This window comes from Berghia stephanieae, chromosome 10 (assembly GCF_034508935.2).
Source record: "Berghia stephanieae isolate SIO BIC M18660-M18661 chromosome 10, UCSD_Bste_1.3, whole genome shotgun sequence".
NCBI lineage: Eukaryota > Metazoa > Mollusca > Gastropoda > Nudibranchia > Aeolidiidae > Berghia > Berghia stephanieae.
This window is the reverse complement of record NC_088369.1, coordinates 20,970,572-20,994,580: the sequence shown is the minus strand read 5'-3', so window position 1 is coordinate 20,994,580 and position 24,009 is coordinate 20,970,572. Positions and strand designations below refer to the sequence as shown.

The following is a 24,009-nucleotide window of genomic DNA, read 5'->3' as shown; positions in this document are numbered from 1 at the left end:
TAGACAGATGAGATTGACACCAAAAAAAAAAAAAAAAAAAAAAATAATACAGTTTGCGAATTCTACTTTTCAGAATGCAAAGAAGGAAAGTAAAAAAAAACAAACATGTCAGTGAGTTTTAGCGGGCAATTAGGTATCTCAATAGTGTTCTTTTAACTTTCTCTCCTTACTGGCTATTTTCACGATTTCCTTCAAAACTTTTCACCCAGCCAAAGCAAAAATAGATATTTTTTTTACTCAAACACTCAAAAGCAGTAAGTTCTTGCTTTATATATAAATAATTTTTTTTCCAGCAACATGATCCGTGCAGTTCAGGGTTAAAGTTTTATAACGGTGACCAAGAAAAAAATTCTTTAATTTTCATGGTGTACAAAAGAAATCGGCATGAGAAAAATTTTGGCTCCCGTATTGTAACAATTGTGACGATTTTTCTATGGTTTGTAAGAAGAGGGTTAAGTTTAAGAAACAGCACTGATGGTTTTCCTCGGATACGCTGATTTCCTCCTTTTTGAAATTTAAATTTTCTCCAATCAAATGTGTTTAGCAGTGAGAGACTTGATGAGTGATGGAATGCATAGGTGCAGTTTCCCACTCTCGAATATTTAGCTAGATTATTGATTGCTTTAAAAGTTGGAGTAGTGTAGTGAAAATGGGCCTTAATGGCAATTGTTCAAAATTTTTCTCCTTGATCACTTTATTGTCACCATCAGCACTGAAAAAAGCAATTTTGTACACATTTTCGGTGTCCTATCAGTATCAGAGATGGACATTTTAAATACTCATGTATGCCTCGGGTTTTATAACCAGCATTGTACTTACAAAATTGTACTCGCCCCTAACAGTAACAGACTACGTATCTTCTCCTGTACTTTGTAAAAGTAAAACCCATGCTTTTTAATGTTGAGGAGATGGGGGGAAAAAAAAACCAAGTGCTTAGACCATTATGTTTACTGATGACAAATGATATGTTGGTGCAATCTGTGTATTGTTTTCTTTTATTGATGGAATGAGTGGAAGTCGGATAAGCTTGTAAATATGTGCGGCTATGTGGTCTTGTGTTACGACATTTGTTTTCAGATCGGAAGGTACTGGGTTCGAGCCTCACTCTATGCATAGTTGAGTCCTTGGAAAAGGCTCTTTACTCACATTCTCTCACCGTACTCAGGTGTAAAATGAGTACCTGGCTGTTAAGCAGCATTGTCTCTTCCCCATAAAATTGTAATATCGCCTAATAGGCCTCATGTCCTGTCCTCCATGTTACTTATGTGTTGCTGTTGGCCAGGGATCCCTTGTATAGCACTTTGAGCATGTTTAATGGATTTACGCTATAAGAATATTGCGATATTGCTGTGTAGTTTTGCAGTTATTAATTTCATTCTTGTTTTATCTCCAATATATAGTGCAATATGGGCCAGTGATATGTCCTGACTTCTATGAGGATGCCCCCCTGTCATCGTATGCTAAAGACATTCCAGGTAAGCGCTTTGCTGGTAATCGAAATCAAATTTATCACAACACTGCGGACTGGGTGGGATTCCTGACCTCCCATAGTGGGCAGGGGGGTACTTACGGTGTCTTCTATCTATCCCCCTATATTTGTTCTCCCACATGCTTTCTGTCTTTGTCTTGGAATTAGATTACTTTGGTTTTGTCCTGGCCCTGGCTGGATACCCTAGCTGGGAGGGAAGCAGTCGAATGTACAGTTTGGGAGAGGATTTTTTTTTTGGTCCTGTAAATCATCTCTCTGTTATGCACTTTATTATGTATTGTTTACATATTATATATGATTTGTAAACATTTGAGTGTGTTCCTCTGGGTGGGGATCCTGACCTCCCATAGTGGGCAGGGAGGTACATTCTGTGTCTTCTATCCCCCCAAACCCGTTTTCCAATTGTTTCCTGTCATTGTCTTGGAATGAGATTACTTAGTTTTGTCCTGATCCTTGCCGGAGTTCCTTGGCTGGGAGGGAAACAGTCGAATGTATAGTTATAGTTTTGGGAGATGATATTTTTTTCCTTGTAAATCATCTCTCTGTTATGCATTGTATTATGTTTAGTTTACATATTATATTATATGATTGGTAAACATTTGAGTGTATTCCTCTTAGTTGGGACCTGTGCTTGTGTCTGGATGAGACTTTTAGGTGATCTCAAACTAAGTACTTTGACGGTGTGCTCTTGGAATCTACATCTGTTCCCTATTTGAACCAGTTCCCCTTTGTCTTACCTTTTCTTTTGTGCTTTAATTGTAATTCTAGAACTTTTTAATATCCCATTTTCTTCCTTTTTACTGGCGCTGATATGACCTTAATGTGTTGCAAGCGCCGTAAAACCCTTAAAAACAAAAACAAACAAACAGTGTGTTCCTCTTTGTGGGGACCTGTGCTTGTGTCTGGATGAGACTTTTAGGTGATCTCAAACTAAGTACACTGATAGTGTGCTCTTGGAATCTAAATCTGTTCCCTGTTTAAACCATTTCCCCTTTGTCTTCCTTTTCTTTGGGGCTTTAATTGTAATTCTAGAACTATCCCATTTTCTTCCGTAAAAATCTTAAAAGCATACAAACAAACAACATTCCAGATAAGCACTTTGCTGGCACTTGAAATCAAATTTATCACAACACTGCGGTGCCGGTCTTATATGAATGGACTCGTGTTTGTGTTATTCAGTCACTGATCAGGGGACTGAATCAGGTAGCAACTGCATTCATTCAATACTGTATATCCACAAGGAATGAGAATGTTGCTTTGCCACTAAAAAAAAAATTTCCAGCAATACTTGACCAGCTTATCCATACCTGCCAATAGTGCCGCGCTGAGGACCGGACCGAAGACCGGTCCCACGGTCTTTTAGCTGTGAACCGTGGTCCAGTCCCAAAGAGGAAGACCGCCGGCGGTCCTCACTTCTTATCACCTTTCAACGGTCTCGCGCCATACTACTTCCCCAGCGATTCGTTGCCTCGGTCCTTTGCCTATCTTCCACCAATCACCACCCATCCCACTTAATTAATCGCACCCACCCCCCTTTGCCATACACTAAACGACACAGACGACCATAGAGGCAGACGACCACCTCCCTCCACTCCGCAAACCGCCCTTTCGTGTGTGAGATGGGGGGAACAGGAGGCGCACGCCTTGGACGATTCCATTATACGGGGTAAATTTCAAAATTTACTACACCATAATGATCGCAATGACAATGATCTATGATGAAGGCATGACCCCTCTTCTCTAATGGGTTATTGTTTGAAATGTATGTGACTACTAAAGATGTGTGTGTGTGTGTGTGTGTGTGTGTGTCGAACCTAGCAAGTTGCAAGTCTGATTTTTTGTTTTCTTTTGTCCATCTCTTGTCGCCACTCCTTTCTATCGCATTGTTGTCATTTAAAATAATACAATAATATTAAAATTTCGTTTGGTGTTTTAACTAATCAAGTAATATGAGTTTCATTAGTTTCTTCCGTCCAAAAAAAACCAGTTATAACGTCTGTATTTTTAAAAGGTCCAATAGAATATTTGGGGACCCCGATAGCTCAGTTGATAGAGCACTCTCTTTATACGCAAAGGGCCAGAGATCGATCCCGGGTGCAGTCGATTTTTTTCTGAATCCCTGTCTACTCAGCAATGAATGGGTAGCTGAGTTTGTTAGATCTGGCGAAAAGTCACCATCGATCCCTCTTATCACCTCATCCACCCCCTCTTATTATAACTTCACGTCTCTCTCTTACTCTTCAATGCTCGCTGCCCTCTAATGTGTGTGTGTGTGGGGGGGGGGGGGGGGGTGGGGGTTGCGTGTGTGTATCAACGCCACGAACAACTCGATCAACGCCTTGGGCGATGCCATTATCTCCGTTAATGGGGATAAATTTCAAATTTTATTAAATTATCGAAGTAACAATGAAGTACGGTGAGCAAATAAAGAAGGCATCACCCCTCTTCTCTAATTAGGTTACAATTTGAAATGAGTGTGACTACTCCGTGTGTTTTACTCCTGTAGGCCACGGTTTTCATCGTGTAGCGGTCTTTAACGGTTCAAGAATGAACGGACCGGTCTAGAGACCGGTCCTTGCGGTCTTCATTTCCCAAGGACCGTAGGACCGTGGTCCTTAAGCTTGCCAAGGACCGCCCCGCACTACCTGCCAACCCTTCCACTTTTGGCTGAATCATTCATCATTCCTATTTTCACACTTTCTTTCCGCCATTCTGCCATTTCGTTAAAATTCCAATTTACAAAATTGATGGTAATGATAAGTTGTTTTTTTTTTAAGGGGGGGGGGGGGGGGGTAAAAGGTGAATAAAAATATTTGTAATGATTGTCAAAGGGAGGTAAGTAGGAAAATGTTTTCCTTTCACTCTTTCCTATTCAATTACTTAACACATGTGCTAGTTTTGCCGGCTGGGTCAGAATACAGAATTTATGTGTTTGGTGGCAAATTTGTTTCTTGTTGTTGTTGTTGTTCTTCTTCTTCTTCTTCTTCTTCTTCTTCTTCTTCTTCTTCTTCTTCTTCTTCTTCTTCTTCTTCTTCTTCTTCTTCTTCTTCTTCTTCTTCTTCTTCTTCTTCTTCTCCTTCTCCTTCTCCTCATTCTCCTTCTCCTCATCCTCCTGTTCCTGCTCGTCCTCTTCCTTCACCATTTTTACTTCGGCTTCTATGTTGTATCATCGTTTCAATTTTAAATAATACATACCATTCCCCATTTACCGACAGATTCAAGAGCAGTCCACGGTTCGTGTGGCCTACACAATCTGGGCAACACTTGCTTCATGAACTCAGGAATTCAGAGTCTAATGAGCTGCTCACTACTTATCAAGTACTTTTCTGAAAACTTCACATTGGACGAGAGTACGCACAAGACATTGACAGGCCATTTCTACTTACTGCTGTGTAAGATGTGGAGCGGCCAGTTCTCCGTGGTCCATCCAAAAAAGTTCAAAGAGTTTCTAGGCCTCTACCACTCCCAGTTTGAGGATTACCGTCAGGTGAGGATAGGCATAAGCGTAAATAAAATACGTGTTAATGACACTCTACAAGACATAGTTAACACACTTATTTAGATTTTGATCTTGCATGCAATGCTTGTGCCCTTATTTGTCACTCTGTAAAACAAGCAAAGGGGGACTGCTGGTTTTAATGCTGGGTGCTGTTGAGATTAAAATAATTTTTTTTTTTATAACCCCTCTGCCCCCTAGTATCTGATCAGAATGGAAGCAAGCAGTTGCTAATGTTGAATTTAATACAACAATAGCTCTGTCATCTTAAGACAAATGCTTACATCTCGAAAAAAAAAGAAAAAGAAATTTTACAGGAGAGCCTAAAAAGCGTTTGCCCCTATATGTTTGTAATAAAACTTGTATATATTGACTGAGAGTCACAAAACCCAGATAGAAAAATGGGCATTCGGTCAAAGAACATGACAGAGTTCATAACTAAATTGACCCAATTACTGAAATGCGACCCTTTGTCTCTATGACCGCATACCTGGGGTAAAACCCCAGCTTTATGGGTAATGTGGTATTGAAGGATTAATTATTTTTTTGGTCACCTTGAGTGTTGTGGTCATATAATATATAATCCACTTTTTATATGTGTTTTTTATTTTCTTTTTTTTCCTTCTTTGTCCAAAGCATGATTGCCAGGAATTTCTAGCTTTCCTTCTGGACACCCTCCATGAACAACTGAATGAAGCTATTTTGTCCAATAACTACCTCCAGTTATCGTCATCATCATCTCCATCATTGGTTTGTGTAGATGCAGCTACCTCGCCTACAGTTTCCGGTGTCCCTGTCGGAGCTGCCACGAATTCCAAGCTCTCGGCCCCATCTCCCGCTACTGTGTCATGCTCAGAGACTGAATTGAGCAAGAAACGCGACCACTTTCATTGTCTTTTGGCGGATAATTGTAATAACAGGAAAACCGCTGTGTGTCATAAAAAATGTTTAGAGGTCGGATTGGGTAGGAGTCTGGTTGACAGCTCAAATTTGAGAATAAATGACGGAAGGAAGTTGTTATCGGACAGTTGCTGTAGTGTTGATAGTAACGATGTAGATATTTTAGCTTCTGGGGAACAGCATCAGAGCTGTGCTGCAACAAGTCCAAGTCTGAATGCTGATTCCGGTGAGGTGTCTTCTATTTTTAAACAAGGTGATGACAATGATGACGACTCTGAATTGATCACAAGCTCTGGAAGTAGCGTTGGTGGCAGCTCACCTCTTAAGCGATTTACGAGTCGGTCTAACTTAGACGATGTCAGTTCATCCGACATTGGTTATGTTGTCAAGCCTTCGCTAAAACGGGTTTCTGCAGACACAGCAGTCTCAGCTTCTGGTCTTACGTTTTCTTCAGAGGACAGCAACCAGTCGAGTTTGTCTGTACATAGCACAGATTCCGATCAAAGTGGCACATTCAAAAGGCTCAAGATTGAGTCATGGAATGTAGATTTGTCGTCTTCTTCATCCACGTCTTTGTCGAGGAGCAATTCTAATTGTAACAGCAATAACAATGGAATTGCCAGTGGTTTAAAAGACTTTGCTGTCACGTCTTCATCGGACTACAAATCTGAGAGTCGGAAAAATAGAATTGGGTCGTCTGTGGTCAGTGGCGTTGCCATTGGCGGGGGAGAGGAATTGGTCTCCAGAATTAAGAAATCAAGCGATTCAAATGTGTCCAGCAATCTGTTAACTCTGCCTGATAATGTGGATGAAGAAATGATTCAAGAATCAACATCAGGCCTTTTGGAGAGGTCGCCTCGTATGGCTGTGAGCCAGCCTGATTGTGAGGACGATCCAATGGAGGCTACACCACTGACATCTGACATTGCTGAAGCTACTGTGAAGGGACGGCTACAACGTTTGCATAGTTTGGAGGAATTTTATAAAAAAGAGTCCAAAACCCTCAACACAAATGTTCTCATCTCCGACGACAGTGATATGCAGGAAATTTCTTGCGATTCGGAAAAATTTGCCAAAGTTGATAATAGACACAGACTGAATTCTCGAGAGATTAATCTGCTGCAGGAAGTTGCTGATGAAGAAGACAACAATAGCAAAGTTGACAAAATTCTCCTAGGACAGCATCTCTCCATTAAGGACACCAATCTTCATACTCAGGCTGTTGTTGCACACGTTTCACCCCTTGTTGACAATATCAAATCTGGCAACAAGCCATTATCAAGCTCGCAGAACAATGCCATCGTTCTCAACAATAGCTATGAAGAAGACAATACCCTTTCTTGCCAGGAAGCTTTGTCGTTATCATCCAAATTACAATGCTCATCTCACGATTCCAAGGGAATGATAACGATGATGTCGTCCTCATCTCCACCTTTTAAAATGGCAAATGACGTTGCTATCGATTTTAGTAAGTTGGATGAAGCAGAGAAAAACGTACAGATGCAGGCCTATACCAAATTTAACACCACTCCTCCAAAGAGTAACATAAGAATAGATTTGACTGACAATCAGACTGTCTCCAACACAGACAATGGAGATGAGGTGAGTGTCACTTACTTCAGTTATAGAAGAAATTCAGTTTTATTAATCTTCCTCTACTTACAATCAGTGTGTTATTTGCTTATCTATCTATTTATTTTATGTGCCATCAGCTCTCCAGATGGAAGGCGCAGGAGAAATATATATTTTTATATTTAGGGAATAATTATATTTATTTCATCCATTTTTTCTGTATTTATTTTCTTTACTTCCAATTCAGATTTTGTTTTTCTATTTTTTTTTCTAAATTAGATAATTGTTGACTCCAGTTGTTTAGTCAGCGTTCGTCTTTCATGTAGATCCGTTCTGAGAATAGGGTGACACAAAACTTTTTTATATCATTGCCCATGCTACTGAATCACTTTATTTTTGGCGAGCAAAATGACTGATTTATGCTGCTGAATCATTTCGGTGAATGTCAAGTTTTCCTGAGCAAAATTACCTTGAAATGGCATGTAAAAAGTTGTGTTTTAACGTGAGTCAACTTTAAACAATTGACATTCAATGGAATTTATTTTCATATAACTACAAGTCTATTATACAGTCACATCTCTCGAGTCCAAGCTCTTTCATACCCAGCATTTACAGAGACATCCGATTGTCGAATCAGTCCCTAAAATGTACAAATAAAGAGAAATAAAATCCGTCCCCTGGCTACTTGTCCGGATAGTGGAGACATGGATTGTGCATTTCCGAATGAGAGAGATGTGACTGTATTCATGCTGTGCGTTAGGATATTTTACTCACAACAATCCGCCACCTGGATATAACGTACCAACACACCAAACTATGTGCAACCTTTAATGTTTATAGTCTGATTGATACAATTTAGTGAGAACTACTCATAAAAATGGCTGGCTAAAAGCAAGAACAACGTGCTGAGTGACGTCAATTTCATTCCATCTATTTATTATATATTGAGGGCATCTGACTTTAACCAAGCAAACGCCATATACAGTGTGACCTTCTTCTATTTTTGTGACCAAACGAGAAGACTGACCACAATTCCATTATTTGCTGGAACCGGAACAGTCATGTGATCTAAACACGTATGCTGAGTTTATTGCAGAAAATGATAACAAGAAATGTGACCCAACATCTCAAAACGCCATTATGTCGGGATGAACCAAATAGTCAAATTATAGTTAAACTGTTCAAAAATATGAATCATTGGTATTCAGCATTCTAAAATATGATATTCAGTCTCCACAATAAAACATACAAGCTCAACGCAAGTCTGATATTTCTGGCTACAAATTCAATTTTCAGCATCTTAATCATTCCGACTTAATACTGTTTTGAGACGAGGGGTCCAAATGAAGTGAGTAGGAAATGCCAGAGAACAATAAAGAATAAAAACTCTGCAGCGATGGGGAGTTGAACCCATGACCGGACTCGAATGTTATGGCACCTACGTCTTGTCACGAGAGAGACGCTAGATAATCGACCCATCCACCACTCAAAAAGAAAAGTGGTTTCAAACGGGGTAACTATCTTGAGTCCCTCTCACGACTTCTTGAGGTTATGAGGTCAACACACAAACACAACGAAATTTTATTGGCTGGCGAGTTAGCAGTTAAAATAAAGATAAATAAAATTCCCTTTGTTCATCCCCAAGGGGAAATTTGTCTTTAGGGTCTATTCCAAGGGAAGACTGGAATATCCCAGACATCAGCCGCAAAGTGAGCTAGAGCGAGGTGACTTGCTCAAGGTCACACAGGGCAGCAGTGGGTGATTGAACTCTGTACCTTTTGGGTACGAAGCAAAGACCGTACCGCTGAGCCACGCTGCCTCCAGTTAAGATTGCAGGAGCTGCACTGTTCCTTTATACTTCTCAAAAATCACCTCTCTTGCACTTACATAGTTACACTTACATGGTTTTTTTGTTTGCTAACAAATATATTAAGTCACTCTTTGTTTATTTAATGTATCTCAGATTGATAATGAGAGTTCAGACGACGATGAGATGGAGAAACACGGACCATCGCCTCCGTCCCATCCCCTTGTTGCCAGCAGCATGGAGAGTGAATGTTCGTCCATCCCCAATTGTCTACGCACTTGTCTCCCTTCAGAGGTGTCCATGGCCAATGAGGCGTGGCAGAGATACAAGTCTGCCAACAACAGTATCGTGGTCAGCACCTTCCAGGGACAGTTTAGGAGTACCGTAAGTTCAAAATTATTTTTTTCCGGGTTAGTAAACTCTTTTAGTGCCATTGGCCTCACTGTGCAGCCAGAGCAGAATCTGTTCTACTGGCCAATGGCTGCACAGTGTGGCCAGTCTTGAAAGGGAAAAATGATAACGTAATCCAATCCTACTTTCTACAAAAGTAATATAAATAAAAAATTAATTTGTGTAATGTTGTGCTGACCAAGGGTTTGTACCCGAATCGTCCATTGTCTGTTTTGTTCCCATACGAAGTCTCTCCATTTTCACTCTTTCGTTAGTATTTTCACGATCACCGACTTCAGGCAGCCCCTACCGTTTTCTACTTTTTAAAAAAGAGAACTTTTATAAAGCACATATATAAGCCATTAGAAGATGTGGACTGCATGAAGTAGTTAAAAGAAAAAAAAGGGCCTTCAGAGCCTTCAGGCCCTTGGAGCCATGCTATCAATCACTGGTGAGTAGACAAGGGAGTTATAACAAATTTTCAACTTCACCCAGGATTGATCCCTGTCCCTTTGCATGTGAAGCGAGTGCTCTACCAACTGAGTTATCGGATATCCCCATGGGCTTTTATGGCTCTGATGAAATCTTATTATTTTATTTTTTAAAATTTCTGTCAAAGTGACATGCTGCTTCCCATACCTGCCAGCCCTTCTATTTTCACTCTTCCATTCTGCTATTCCGCCATTGTCTCTAAAATTCTGATTTATTTTCAAAATTGATACTGGTAAGAAGAAAAGAATGGAGGAAGGGGGGGGGGGGGGGGGGGGGGTTAAAAAGGTGATTTTTTAAAATGATTGCCGAAAGGGAGTAGGAAAATGTAGGAAATTGAATAGCAGCACCCCTTCCCTTCACCATTCCATTACCTAACACAGTAATTGATATGCAATTTGCCAGCTGTGCCTAAACACTGTATTTATGTGTTTGGTGACAAAGCTTGTTGTCATTTTAAAAGGGAATTAAAAATTGGTGACAAATTCCTATTTTTTGTCACAAATTCCTATTTTCTGACTTTCTACATTCCACTTTTGGAATGTAAGCGGTTGGCAGGTCTGTGCTTCCACACAAACCACACGTATTAGTCATAAATATATTATATTTTCCTTAAACTCACAACCAGGTGGTGTGTTCCCAATGTAGTCATGTGTCGGTGACCTATGAACCTTTCATGTACCTCTCTCTTCCCATTCCACATGCTATGGAGCAGCAGATGTGTAAGTTTGTTTCTTTTTAATTTTGTTTGTTTTATTTTTCAAGTTACCAGAGTGGAGAACCCACCAAAATCTGCTAGCAAATAAAGTCCTATTCCACACAGGCACTTATTTATTTTAATGATTATATATTGATGAAATGAAGAGAGATCGAGACAAATCTTTTGAAGCATCAACGATCAAAATCAGTCCAGTACTGAAGTCTGTAGGTCCTCACAAATGAAACTGGCATCTGTAGAGTTGGCTTTTTAAAAATACTCCACTTTAACTTTATATCACATAAAATGCGTATTCCGTGAAAGTCACGAAATATTCCTCCTTTTAAAAAATTCTGACCTATGAAACACGGAGTGAGTAATAAAGTCTGTTGGTGCACTCAAAAATAGGCCGCTTTTTTCTTCTTTGATAGAAATTATTTGACTTTATTTAGAAACCAAAGATTAAAATAATATCAAGGTTTTATTATTGATTGGACGGACTGAAATAAGCATATAATATAATGTTTTAAGAATATCGACAAGTTTCTTTACTACCTATTTTCAACTTTCTGGTATCAAACTGTGGAGTAATATTCACAGCTTTAAAACTGCACAACATCCCATCTATCTGGACTGGAAAGGATCTCAATTTGATGTTTTCTTATTTTTTTAATGCACATGTAAATATCCAGTCTTACCGAACTACCCGGTTTTATATGAGGGATTAACATTAGAATGGAAAAAGGTTAACCATTATTAAAAAGATATTGCACAAAAATGAATGTAGTAACAGCTTCAAAAAGAAACACGATACCAAAGACAGAAAGTTTTGGGCTCATCCCCTTCTTCAGCAAATAACAAAAACAGTTAAAATGTTAATACATTCCTTTCAAACCAAACAGATGGCAGATAAGTTCTTACTTAGCACATCCTGTCAGCAAATACGATGACATATGGGTCAGCGTGGCTCAGCAGTACGGTCTTTGCTTCGTACCCGAAAGGTACAGAGTTTGATCATCCGCCGCTGTGCTGTTTGGCCTTGAGCAAGTCACCTCGCCCTAGTAGAACGGTGTGTTGTGACGATGCTACCCGGCGGGTTTGCGACGGTGCACGAGTGCGGACCAGACTTTGCTGATTGGGTCGATCGTTATAACATAGTAGTGTGAAAACCATAAGAGGCTGCTGCCCTAGTGGCTGACACCTGGGTTATTCCAGTCTTCCCTTGGAATAGACCCTAGAGATAAATTTCCCCTATGGGATGAATAAAGGGAATTTAATTTTAAATGTAAAAATTTTTTTTTTACTTTTCGCTGTCATATTTGCAGACTAGACATGCCAAGATTTCAGATTCATTGGTTTTTCTCGGTTATTATTGTTAGATTACAGCTCTTTAAAAAAAAAACAAACCACAAACACAGCACACACATAGATCTCATCTCTCTCTCTCTCTCTCTCTCTCTCTCTCTCTCTCTCTCTCTCTCTCTCTCTACTTATTGTTCCATCACTTATTTTATCTCTACTTGTCGTTTTATTATTTAATGATAAAAAAAATTGATAGAAAAAAAAAAAATAGACCAAATCGTATTGGAATCTTGTCCGACCAGGTGTGACGTTCATCTCCTATGGCAAGTCACCAGTACGGTTGTTGTTGAACATGATGAAAACCGACAAGATTGGAACGTGCAAGAAGAAATTGAAGGAAATGATGGGATTGGCAGGGGACGTCATCATGGCAGAGGTCTTAGATTCCCACGTCTCCAGGTTGCTGGTAAGTCTTTGAAGAGTGCTCAGAGAGACCTATGAAATGTCAGACGATTGTCGGATTTCAGACAATATCGTCACAAACTTGGGGCTATGTGGTCTTGTGGTATGACACTCGCTTTCGGATAAGAAGGTCCAAGTCTCACTCAGCGCATATTTTAGTCATTTGAAATGGCTCTTTACTCACATTCTCTCACTGTACTCATGTGTAAAATGAGTACCTGGCCGTTAACAGTGTTCAGTTGTCTTTGTCGGAAAAAAATTGTTTTGTATTATAGTTGGGACAATAGCTCGTCTGACCGGTAATCAGAAGGTCTGAGATTCAATCCCCAGTTGAGGTAACTAATTTTTGGGGATGGTGTTTTTCTTGTATTTTTCTGTCTTGCTTTGTCTGGCACCTTTCATACACACTTGTTCAGATCTTTATCTTATAACTGGTGCCTGCTCCCTAGTTTCTTAATTTGATATTGTCAAAACAATTTAGATTGTTTCAATCACATTGTTTCAACCACTGCATTCATTTGTCAATTAAATTACATATTTGATTGATTTAATTGTTATATTCATTGCATTCATTTTTCAATTAAATAACATATTTTCTTTACTTATTTCTACCCAGGATGACAATGTTCTTCTCAAATATGTCAACTTCTTCAACCGAAAGATATACGCCTTTGAATTTGTTTCCAACCAAATTGGGTGTAGCAGCGACCCCCATCGTGAACGCAGCAGCAGCAGTCACAGTTCTGATCGTATTCTCCTCAATAACGAAGACCATGGCCAGGAGTTGATTATTCAAGAAGATTTGTGTCTAGTGTCCACGTCCCGAGCCGACGACGACTCAGGATCAGGCCTGATTCTTCCTTACAGGACAGAGAGCCAGATGTCTGTTCAGAGTCTGGACTCCATTCATGTCAACACGCCCAGTAGTAGAGACACAATGGATTTGGGCTTCTCCGATTCTGAAATTTGCGATGATGCGGCCAGTTTGTCTTCACCCAATCACCAACAACAGCAGCTCGGTTTCTCACCATCCTATTTCCGGGCCGAGGGCGGGGCAGCTTTTGGTTTATCGGGAAATGGAGATAACAACGGTGACGACGATGGCGATGTATGTCAGTCGACGACATCAGAAATTAAAATTTGCTGTGATGATGATAATAATCCTTGGATGAATAAGGAATTGACGACAGAGACTCTGTCAGCCAATGCTCATTGTCTCTCTTGGCAGATCGTTCAGGAGAAAGATTGTGACGATTGCGACGAAACAGCGAGCACGGTTACAACAGTTGTAGGGTCGTCGTCCTCCATCAGCGGGGACGATATCGTGGCACCTTGTTCATCGTCATCCCCATCTACCACTAAATTCTGGGTTGACCACCCGCAGTCCCACAATCTCAATAGGGATGACAGTGTTTTAAGTCGGATTAAAAATTCCACCATCGATGATGACGATTACGACGCCGACGACCTTGAAGGAGATAGAAGAGTAGGTAGTAACACGAGAGAACAAGGCAAAAATCACGGTGATGACAATTGTGATAGTAAATTCAGGGATAATTATGGTGATTCTTTCCATTCTGTAAAGGATTGTAATAGAACAATGTCTGCCAAAGGCAACAAGACTTTCAGCTCTACAAAGTCCTCATCGACTGGTACTATAACCTCTACCTGTGGTGAGGACATTGGTGGATCCGAAGGTCGTTGTTCAAGATGTCCCAATGACTTTGACAAAATGGACGACGATAACAGAGACTCCGGCAATCCGGAAAGACGTTGCCAGTCGTATGGCGTGGGTTTTGATGTGGATAATAATAATATCTTAATAACAACAGACACGACCAGCAACGATGACAATGCGGCAGTGGGAATTGTCGGCACTGCCTCGACTTCGATAAACGGCAGCAAACACAGTGGTCTTACGCCATCGGGATCTTGTCCCAGTCAGGGAAAAAATTATCCAGTTGGAGATGCCGATGGAGAATTAGATCTGATGGGGAAGAGTGCCTTGTCGAATCAACATCACGACCATCGCCATCATTATCATCATCATGATAACCATCGACATCGTGTGATTACTTCATCCTCATCGTCTTCACCATCATCATCGTCATCATTGCTGACTGGCCATTCAAAGGGGGAAGAGGAAGAGAGACCAGGATCCTACTTCATGCAATCCCCCCATCTTCATGGCTTGGATTCAGTTTGTCATACAGGTAAATAGTCAAATCTTTCTCATACAGACTGACAGGTTTATTCCAATTTAAGTTTGTTTCAGATCCTCCTCTTCCAAGACTTGTCCACAAGGCAGATGCAGTTTTATCTCAGTTTTCTTCTCCTAGAAAGGTTGCCAGCCAAGACTTACGATTCCTGTCTAACTGCTGACAAGTCTTGGATGACTGAAGGCTAAGGAATCCCTACATAATCAAAAGGCACAAATAGCCCAGACAAGCGTAACTGATGAACCCGAAAACTTCAGTGACATGCATCTACCCCCTTCGAATCACGATATTCTCCTGTTATTCCTCTTTTAAGCCTTATTTGTAGAAAAACTCAAAAGACTTGTATCTGGATCAGAAGGTGTAGGGTTTGAGTCCCGCTCTGAGTGGCGCTTAGTTGTCTTTGGGACAGGCTCTTCACTCACATTCTCTCACCATACTCGGGTGTAAAATGAGTACCTGGTACAGTGTTATCTTTGTCGGAAAAAAAAATTAACTTACAGGTGTCATGTCTCGTCCTACATGTTAAGTGTTGCTGTTGGCTAGGGATCCCTTGTAAAACGCTTTGAGCATGTTTAGTGGATGTTGCGCTATATAAATGCTCTAGATTTTTTTTAGTTATTTATTTATTTATTTTTAATTATGAAAAATAGCTTTAAAAATACAGGTCTCTGAAAGATGTGAATAGTGATTGGGTGGAATACCCAACACGACACACACACTGTCTAGAATTAAAATGCATTCAACAGCCTTAACACCAAAGAAAAGTGATGCTAAGCTGCTAGAAGCTGTGGACTATAAACAGTAATAAAGAAAAATGAATATAACAGCTTCATAAAAGAACAAAATACCCAACACGGATCGTTTCAGGCTTAAGTCCCTTTTTCAGCAACAAAAAAACCCCAATGAAAACTTGAATAGATTGCGAGAAAACCAGATCGATTACAGACTCATCAATTTTGATTGACTTGTTAGACCATTTCAGTGGAAAAGTCCATACTGATAATATCGGTGACAGTCATTCACGAATGGAGGTTTTGGTATACCTGAGATGGGTCAGTATTGGAGTTGTGCGAGTTAATAATGAAAGAAATTATAAATTTACAGAAATTCACTCTCACTGTAAAGTTTTGGGTGAGGAGTTGTTCGATATTTCCTGATTTGTATACGTTATCCTGTCTGCCAGATTCTTATGGAGGGGCTGGTGAGCAGCCAATGACAGAAGAGGATGCTGAGGCCAAATGTTTGACGGACAACTTGACAACCTTTGACCTTGGTCAACCGGAGACCTTTGATTCGTTGCCCCTTGCCCCGGCATTGTCACCCCCTCATTGTCCTGGGGTTACGGATGACAAGGCGGCAGGTAAGAAATTGGTCTCATATTTTTCAATAGGGAATGCGATTAGCGGAAGAGTGGCTAGCATCCCTTGATTGGACATCACCCTACAGAGAGAATGCCAATATGGTTTTGCGCATGCGTCTCTCTCGTCCTCGCTTTTTGTGAAGTGTCTCATGCCGCTCTCACCGGAAGCAGGACGAGAGACGCATGCGCAAAACCATATTGTCATTCTCTCTCTAATAACTTTTCCGCCGGTGACGTCCAATCAAGGGACGCTACTCATCCGCTAATCTCATTCCCTACACTTTATCATTTACCTCAGCTGGCAGCTATTGTAGTCTCGCCATGTATGAAATTACTTATTTTGCTAATACATTTTATCACAAATGTTACAGTGAATGACATAATCCTTTCGGATGGTGAAGGAAGGGTTTGAACTTAGATATTGCCAATTTTAGTTAGAAGGTCAGTTTTGAACACAAATGAGTTCTTGTCATATGTACATCTTCTGCTTAATTTCATTTCTAAATATTTTTTACAGCTAGTCAAGTTGAAAAAGTATGAAATTTGAGAAAAATTGCTGGATACCTTTCCCATACATCTGACCATAACTTCATGAAAATTCACCCGATTTACTTCAAATAAAGATTAAAATGCTCTGGGAGCATATTCATTCAGAAAATGCAAAAAAAAAATTTTTTTTAATGCAAATCCAACATTTTCATCTTCTGACAAATTATGTCCTGCACTGACACATCTTTTAGGAGTAGAAATTGTTGTCACGTATGCGCTTTCCTGAGGGATTATGCATAAAATTTTTGGTTTTAGTTTTACACGGCCATAGAAGCTTCCCATTCCCGGGCTAATTGGAGCCTGCCTGCCTTTCAGTTCACCATGACTATCAAGGTTACCAATTTTCCATATATTATAGAATTCAATATGTTATAAGCCCTCAGTACATTTTCCAATCACCTTCTAAATGGGTAAAAAAGTAAGTACTTAATGACTGTTTACTGGAGTTCAGCACTTAGAAAAGGGTCAGTCTATATGTTTGTGTAAAATTTGCCTCCTGAATTGGCAACCCTGGACTATGACTATGACTATGAGTATGACTATGAATCCTTGCAGAAAAATCCACGACAGCAGCATCATTATGCGACGACTGGAGGTCGTGTGCCATTTGTCTGGAAGACCTGCCCGTGTCACAGCTCCTGACCCACATCAATTGTGATGGCGTCTTCTGTCAGGGATGTCTTGATGTAAGTTGTATTCTCTCTCTCTCTCTCTCTCTCTCTCTCTCTCTCTCTCTCTCTCTCTCTCTCTCTTTCTCTTTCTCTCTCTCTCTCTCTCTCTCTCTCTCTCTCTCTCTCTCTCTCTCTTTTTTTTTTTTTTTTTTTAATATGATTTTTTACATCAGAATTAAATCTAAACATTGCTGGAGGTTGATTTTATTCTTTTTCTTATAAAGTTTTTTTTGGTGTATTTTTTACACCCTACATCTTTTTACTTCCATCTACATCTTAACAATTAATGTTTGATAATATCAGCTTTCATGAGAAATAAAAATTTTGTTAAAAGGTCTATGTTTACAAGTGTTCTTACTCTTTTTTGATGTATAGAGGTTTGCAGTCGTGGGATAGAGTGTAGCCTTCATAAACTCTTGACAATGACAAAAAAAATGGCGTCAAAAGTCTTATGTTTACAAAAGAAAACAAATCGTGAGCTGAATTCAATAGTTCAACCAATGGGATCATTTGCGTCCTTGATCACCACTAACAACTCGCTAGGCAGTGAATTAAGGGGGTACGCGCTGGTCGAGAGGACGGTTTTACTATGAATTCCACTAAAATTATCGAAAATGAGATTAGGGCACTTTCAGGTAATTCAACCTTTCTTTAACACACTGAAAACATTCAAAAGGCTAAATTTTTACAAAAAAGTGCTTTAAATAATTTTTTTGTGACGCAACTATCGTCTAAACGCAAAGTTTTTCCGTCATTTTCGTCAGAATCAACGTTCGATAGTCCTTAGTAACCCGCACTGAACCCCGGCTTATTTGGTATTAGCAGAAATGTCAGGGAAAGGGCATTTCCGTTCTTTCACATTCTTTCGCGTATGTGTCACAGGTCGGCGGGGAAATCGAGAAATTCCAAGCCTATTTTCCTTTCTTTGATTGGCTGAAGAGACGTCTAGGAGTTATTTTTAGTAATTACCGTCATGGAAAATTTTAGCTCACATTCCAAGACCAATCGTAACCCGGTTTTCAGTCACGTGACATAACAACGGGTACATTTCCGGAGCATTCGACTACGTTTACTTACGCTTCGATTCGAACTGATTTTTGGTCGTTTCATGACAAACTTCACTCCATTTACTTATTTGCAAAGTTTTATCATCATTTACAAAGAACCAAAAATTGGTAGATAATCATTTCGACGCCTGGATACCGCTTTAGCCAGTAAGTATGTCTATTTATTTATTACTAGTGAAATCAGATTGACCGGTTACAGTCTCAAAGTGTGCATTCCATTCTAAAATGTAAACATTGACGATAGTAAAAGAGAATGCTGCTCGTAAATAATTCTAAAGGCTAATTTTTGTTTTTATTTTATTTTTAATACGATTATTAAGAACCATACTGTTTTCTTTGATTTACATTAGACTAGTGAAGATCATTGAGCTTAAATAAGGAGATAACTAAACGCCGATCTATAGTAGATCTTAGACAGACAGATAGACGTCGAAAGCTAACTTAGACTTGGATTACCATTGACGTCAGTGAGTTAGAACTTAGAGATTATCTAGATTGTGCTTATTTTTTTTTATAACCATCATTCTACAAGAGTCTGTGTGTGTGTGTGTGTGGGGGGGGGGGGGGGGTGCTCTCAATGCTCTGAGGTATGGTTCTCGTCTCTTGACCTAAAGGCGTTTCTTTCTTTCTGATCTATAGTTTCTGCCTTTTCACCTTTCAGTGTAGGGCCACTTTAAAGTGAAATTACTCTAGACCAAGGCATTAGCCAAGCAGGTGGTCAGCCCACTGTGACTTTTAGTTACCTTATTGTGGTAGGAATTCATTTTGCCCAGAAAGCGGCCTTTCTGCCTGCTCTTTTAATTTCTTTAATGTTTTTTTTACTTTGATCCAAAGCAATACCAGATCTGTGCTTAACTATGATTGGTAGCCAGAATTCTTATGTGTGGGTATCTTTTGTGCTTTTAAGGCAAAACTTTGGGCTGATTCCAACACTGCTTAGCAGTAGGGGGTGCAATAAAAATGTTATAATAAAATTGTTTTTTTAAAACCCCTTTATTCATCCCATAGTGGAAATTATTCTCCAGGGTCTATTCCAAGGGTAGATTGGAATAACCAAGGCGTCAACCGCAGTGCTGCGCTGCAAATTGAGCTAGGGCGAGATGGCTTGCTCAAGTCCACACAGCACAGAGGCTGGTGATCGAACTCGGTACCTTTCCGGTACGAAGCAAAGACCGTAACGCTGAGCTAAGCTAACCCCCGATTTATTTATTTTATATATATATATATATATATATATATATATATATATATATATATATTTTTTTTTTTTTTTTTTTTTTTTTTTTTAAATTATTTATTATGGTATATTTATATTTATTTATTTTCACAGATTGTCATGCCTAGAGCCAAGGTTTCCACCTTCAATGCTTCCATTAGCAGCATGAAAAGGAAGTCACGGAAAGATGTTTTGAAGAAGGCAAGGGATGCGAAGAAGCAGAAATTTTTTAATGAACCAGAGCCAGCATCCACATCTTCTGTGACATCTTCGCCCCACGCAGCGACTTCACCTTTATTTCCATCATCTTTTTCTTCGCCGCAACCAACAGCTTCAGCTTCTGCTTCTTCATCATCAGCTCGTAAGTTGGATTTCTTTGCCTCTACGTCTGAGCCTTCATCTTCGTCTTCATTGGAATGTTCGACCATCGTGCAGCTGATTGTATTCCAGGATCTTGTTGATTGTCTTCTCTGCCCTTTTTGTTTCCAGTCTACGTTGGAGGTTTCACGTGATTCTTCTGTTGGTCTTGCCATTCTTCTACATTTGTCTTGTAAATCATGTTCAAAAGTTATATCGTCCTTTTATACATCTCGTAAAAAAGATAAATATTTTGAAGTTAATCGTCGTGGAGTCGCTTCATCCTTGGCTAATGGAAGTGGACAGGCTGGCTTAGCCTCATTTTGCGGCATGATGGATATGCCTGTACTACATCATAAGACCTTTCTTCGCCACCAGAAGGCCATCCACCGCCAGTTCGCCAGCTATTCGTCTCGTCTCCGTTCTGAAGCTGTTGATGTTGTTCGTCGAGCGTATCCTGAGCAGGCAGGGCAACCAATTGTTGATGTTGATGTTTCGTATGATGGTAGTTGGCACACGAGGGGACATAAATCAATGTTAGGGATAGGATGTGTGATAGAGAACAGAACAGGACTTGTAGTGGACCATGAGGTTCTTTCTAAGTATTGCCATAAGTGTGTGACAGTAGGAGACAAGCTGAAGGGGGATAGTGATAGGTATGCAGAATTCTTGAGTGGCCATAAGGAGGAGTGTGATAGGAACCATGAAGGATCATCAGGTAGTATGGAACAGGTAGCGGCTGTGAATATGTGGAGTAGATCTGTAGAGCGGAATGGACTTAGATATAGAACAATGATTAGTGACGGGGACAGCAACACCATCAAGCAGCTAAACAATTCGGGACCGTATGAGGGGATGACAATTGAGAAGAGGGAGTGTGTAAATCATGTAGCGAAGAGACTAGGAACAGCATTGCGGAAGACTGTGGACAACAAGAAGAAGGTAAAGGTAACGTTAGGAGGGAATGGAAAAGGAAAATTGACAAAGGCAAAGATCGCCAGACTTCAGAAATATTACACGCGGGCCATTAGATCAAACAGTACTGTGGACGACATGCGACGCGCAATTTGGGCTTCTTTTTATCACTGCACCTCAACCAATAAACAGCCACGCCATGAGTACTGCCCAGAAGGAATTGATTCTTGGTGCTTCTACATGAAAGCCAAGGCTAATGGTCTGCCAGCACCTGACCACGACAGACATATGACCACATTTATTCTACCGACTGTAGCAGAACACATCCATGACGTTTATGTTAGATTGACTGATGATGATTTGTTGGGGAGATGTTTATTTGGAATGACTCAGAATGTAAATGAAAGCATCCATGCTTTGATTTGGTCTAGGTGTCCAAAACATGTGTTTGTAGGGAGACAGCGTTTGGAAATTTCATGTGGGATTGGAGTAGGAGAATTCAACAAGGGAGCAAAGGCATCGCAGGATTTCATTTCGGCAATAGGACTTAGTGTGGGACGACATTTTGTGGAGCATGGGACTAAAAGGGACAATGTTAGGATAAAGAATGCAGACAGAGCAGGTGAATTTGTCTTTAAAAGGAAAAGGGAGATGAGGAGGTTAGCACAGACAAGGGAGGAAGAACGTTTACATCAACTGGAAGGCGGTGAGCAGTATGCTGCAGGCGGCTTCTGATTGCGGAGTCCCAGACGACACGTGACATTGGATGGATTACCTCAAACGGATAAGTACCATTTTTATAAATTCATAACTAATTGTATCTTTTTTCCACAGGAGAATGATTCTTGGGTTTAAAACAACACAGTTTAGGGGGTTCATGACACTATATTTTGTATAATCTACGAGAAGGTTCGTTTTTTTCCCATTTTCTCAAAATGTCATTTTCTTAGGGGGTGGGATAGCAGGGAACAAGATTTCTCAAAAACTGTCTATTCAATTTCTTTTTCCTTTCACACACTTGTGTGTTTATAGTGTGGCTACATTATGTCAGAGGCTTTTGGCAATATAAGCATTATATTTTTAGATATGGGGGTCCAAAGAGGGTAAAAACTGCGAAAAAGGAAAAATTTTCACAGTTTTACGGATTGAAGACTTCCGGATGCTATAAAATCTTTACTAGGATAAGAATAGAAAAATCCCTCTGACATAATGTAGAGCAGTATTAAAGACACCTACATAGCAAGTTTCAGTGAAATTGAATAGACACTTTTTGAGAAAAGTTGTTCCCAAAATCTGAAGTTTTCGGGGCGGGGTACCCCTAAAATGCCACCTCATACACACCGATAGTGGAAATTATTCCAAAAAGTCTTTAGAAATATGCTTGGACACACATAATACTGCAGAAAAAGCATTGAAAAGATCATTTTTGATAAAACTTAATAAAATTGTCCTTATTGTGACAGTACCCCCTTAATCTATCAAGGATGTGAAAAGACCAGTCGTTGTGGCAGGCTATAAGTTAATGTAAAGGTTGCTGCTCGAAGCTTGAAGAAGTAAATAACAAAGTGAAATTGAATGTAAGCTTCAATTTCATATGCGAAAACAGATAAAATGGACGTTTCGGGTTTCCCCTTTATCAACAAAACAGGATGAATGAAAACTACAGGTGAATGACTACCACATTATCTCATTCGTCTCTAGTGTTTCATTGATCCTGGTTTGTTGATAAAGGGGAAACCCAAAACGTCCATTTTATCTGTTTTCGTATATTAAATTGAAGCTTCCATTCAATTTCACTTTGTTATTTATGGCTATAAGTTAAGGATGGCTATACAGGGTGGGGTTCCTGACCTCCCATAGTGGACAGGGAGGTACATACTGTGTCTTCTATCCCCCTATGTCTGTTTTCCAACATGCTTTCTATCTTTGTCTTGGAATAAGATTACTTGGTTTTGTCCTGGCCCTGGCTGGAGTCCTAGCTGGGAGGGAAACAGTCAAATGCATAGTTATTGTTTTGGGAGATGATATTTTTTTCCTTGTAAATCATCTTTCTGTTATGTATTATTATATTTGTTATTTTGAATTTATAATGTAAGCATTTGAGTGTATTCCTCTTTGTTGGATTTTGTGCTTGTTGTCCGGATGAGACTTATAGGTGATCTCAAACTAAGTACTCTGATTGTGTGCTCTTGGAATCTACATCTGATCCCTATTTGTTTCCAATTCCCCTTTGTCTTACTTTTTCTTGGGTGCTTTATTTGTAATTCTAGAACTTTTTACTATCCCATTTTCTTCCTTTTTACTGGCGCTGATATGACCTTAATGTGTTGCAAGCGCCGTAGAACCCTTAAAAGCAAAACAAAACAAGGATGGCTACGTACAGAGCAAGTTGATTTGTAGATGGTTAAAGACTGGACATGCAGCTGGAAGGTCTATTAAAAGCTTAATGATCAATTCTGAAACGTGCTGTAATTATTATGCTTATATTGTCTACTTATTTTTAAAAATACAATATTAACATATTGTTTTATAAATATTCCTTTTTGACAGATGTCGGTGAAGCACACTGCTGATGTCTCATTTTTCTGCTGTCCTGTAAGTACCTGGCAAGTTAATGTTATGTATGTTAAGTATTGGTGGAGGGGGGGTGATAGCTCAGTTGGTAGAACACTGGTTTCACAATCAAAGGGAATGAGGTCGATCCTGGCTGCAGTCCAGATTTTTTCCTGACCCCTCCTGTCCACCCAGCAGTGATATGGTAGCTGGGTCTGTTAGATCTAGTAGAAAGAACTATCTAAAGGGTAGCAAGCAATTGTTATTGTCCGTTTCACGCTATAGAAACCGGAATAAACTCTGGCTCCATTGGCTGAATGCCTCTGAAGGACATTTTTATGTTATGTATGTCTGTTATTCTAATGACATTCCAAGATTTTTCTGCTACAGAGAGGTCTTACCGAATATTTCTCTGTCATAGATCTGGGTTTTTAGCAATGTGTTTATTTCTGTTTATTTTATTTTTTTTGTTTTTGTTTTTGTTGGATGAAGAAGGGT

The 24,009-nt window shown here is 39.7% G+C and overlaps 2 protein-coding genes across 2 annotated transcripts in view; both read left to right on the top strand.

Annotated features, from left to right (window-relative positions):
- The window catches only part of LOC144980795 (uncharacterized), a 40,868-nt gene that overhangs the window by 5,644 nt on the left and 11,215 nt on the right, over positions 1-24,009 (top strand). Inside the window, exons 3-12 of the mRNA XM_078928603.1 lie at positions 1,401-1,475; positions 4,705-4,976; positions 5,622-7,487; positions 9,421-9,648; positions 10,772-10,865; positions 12,445-12,608; positions 13,221-14,817; positions 16,007-16,183; positions 17,288-17,418; positions 23,509-23,553. Coding sequence (XP_078784729.1) covers positions 1,401-1,475; positions 4,705-4,976; positions 5,622-7,487; positions 9,421-9,648; positions 10,772-10,865; positions 12,445-12,608; positions 13,221-14,817; positions 16,007-16,183; positions 17,288-17,418; positions 23,509-23,553 — 4,649 coding nt within the window. The remainder of the gene's footprint in view (positions 1-1,400; positions 1,476-4,704; positions 4,977-5,621; positions 7,488-9,420; positions 9,649-10,771; positions 10,866-12,444; positions 12,609-13,220; positions 14,818-16,006; positions 16,184-17,287; positions 17,419-23,508; positions 23,554-24,009) is intronic.
- LOC144980796 (uncharacterized) lies at positions 18,602-21,834 on the top strand. Its single transcript, XM_078928604.1, has 2 exons — positions 18,602-18,617; positions 19,801-21,834. The coding sequence occupies exon 2, from the start codon at positions 19,807-19,809 to the stop codon at positions 21,691-21,693; it is 1,887 nt and encodes a 628-aa protein (XP_078784730.1). The 5' UTR covers positions 18,602-18,617; positions 19,801-19,806; the 3' UTR covers positions 21,694-21,834.

Bases quoted from the DNA above. Each gene is read 5' to 3' on its own strand.
- LOC144980796 (XM_078928604.1), top strand. From the start codon at position 19,807: ATGCCTAGAGCCAAGGTTTCCACCTTCAATGCTTCCATTAGCAGCATG.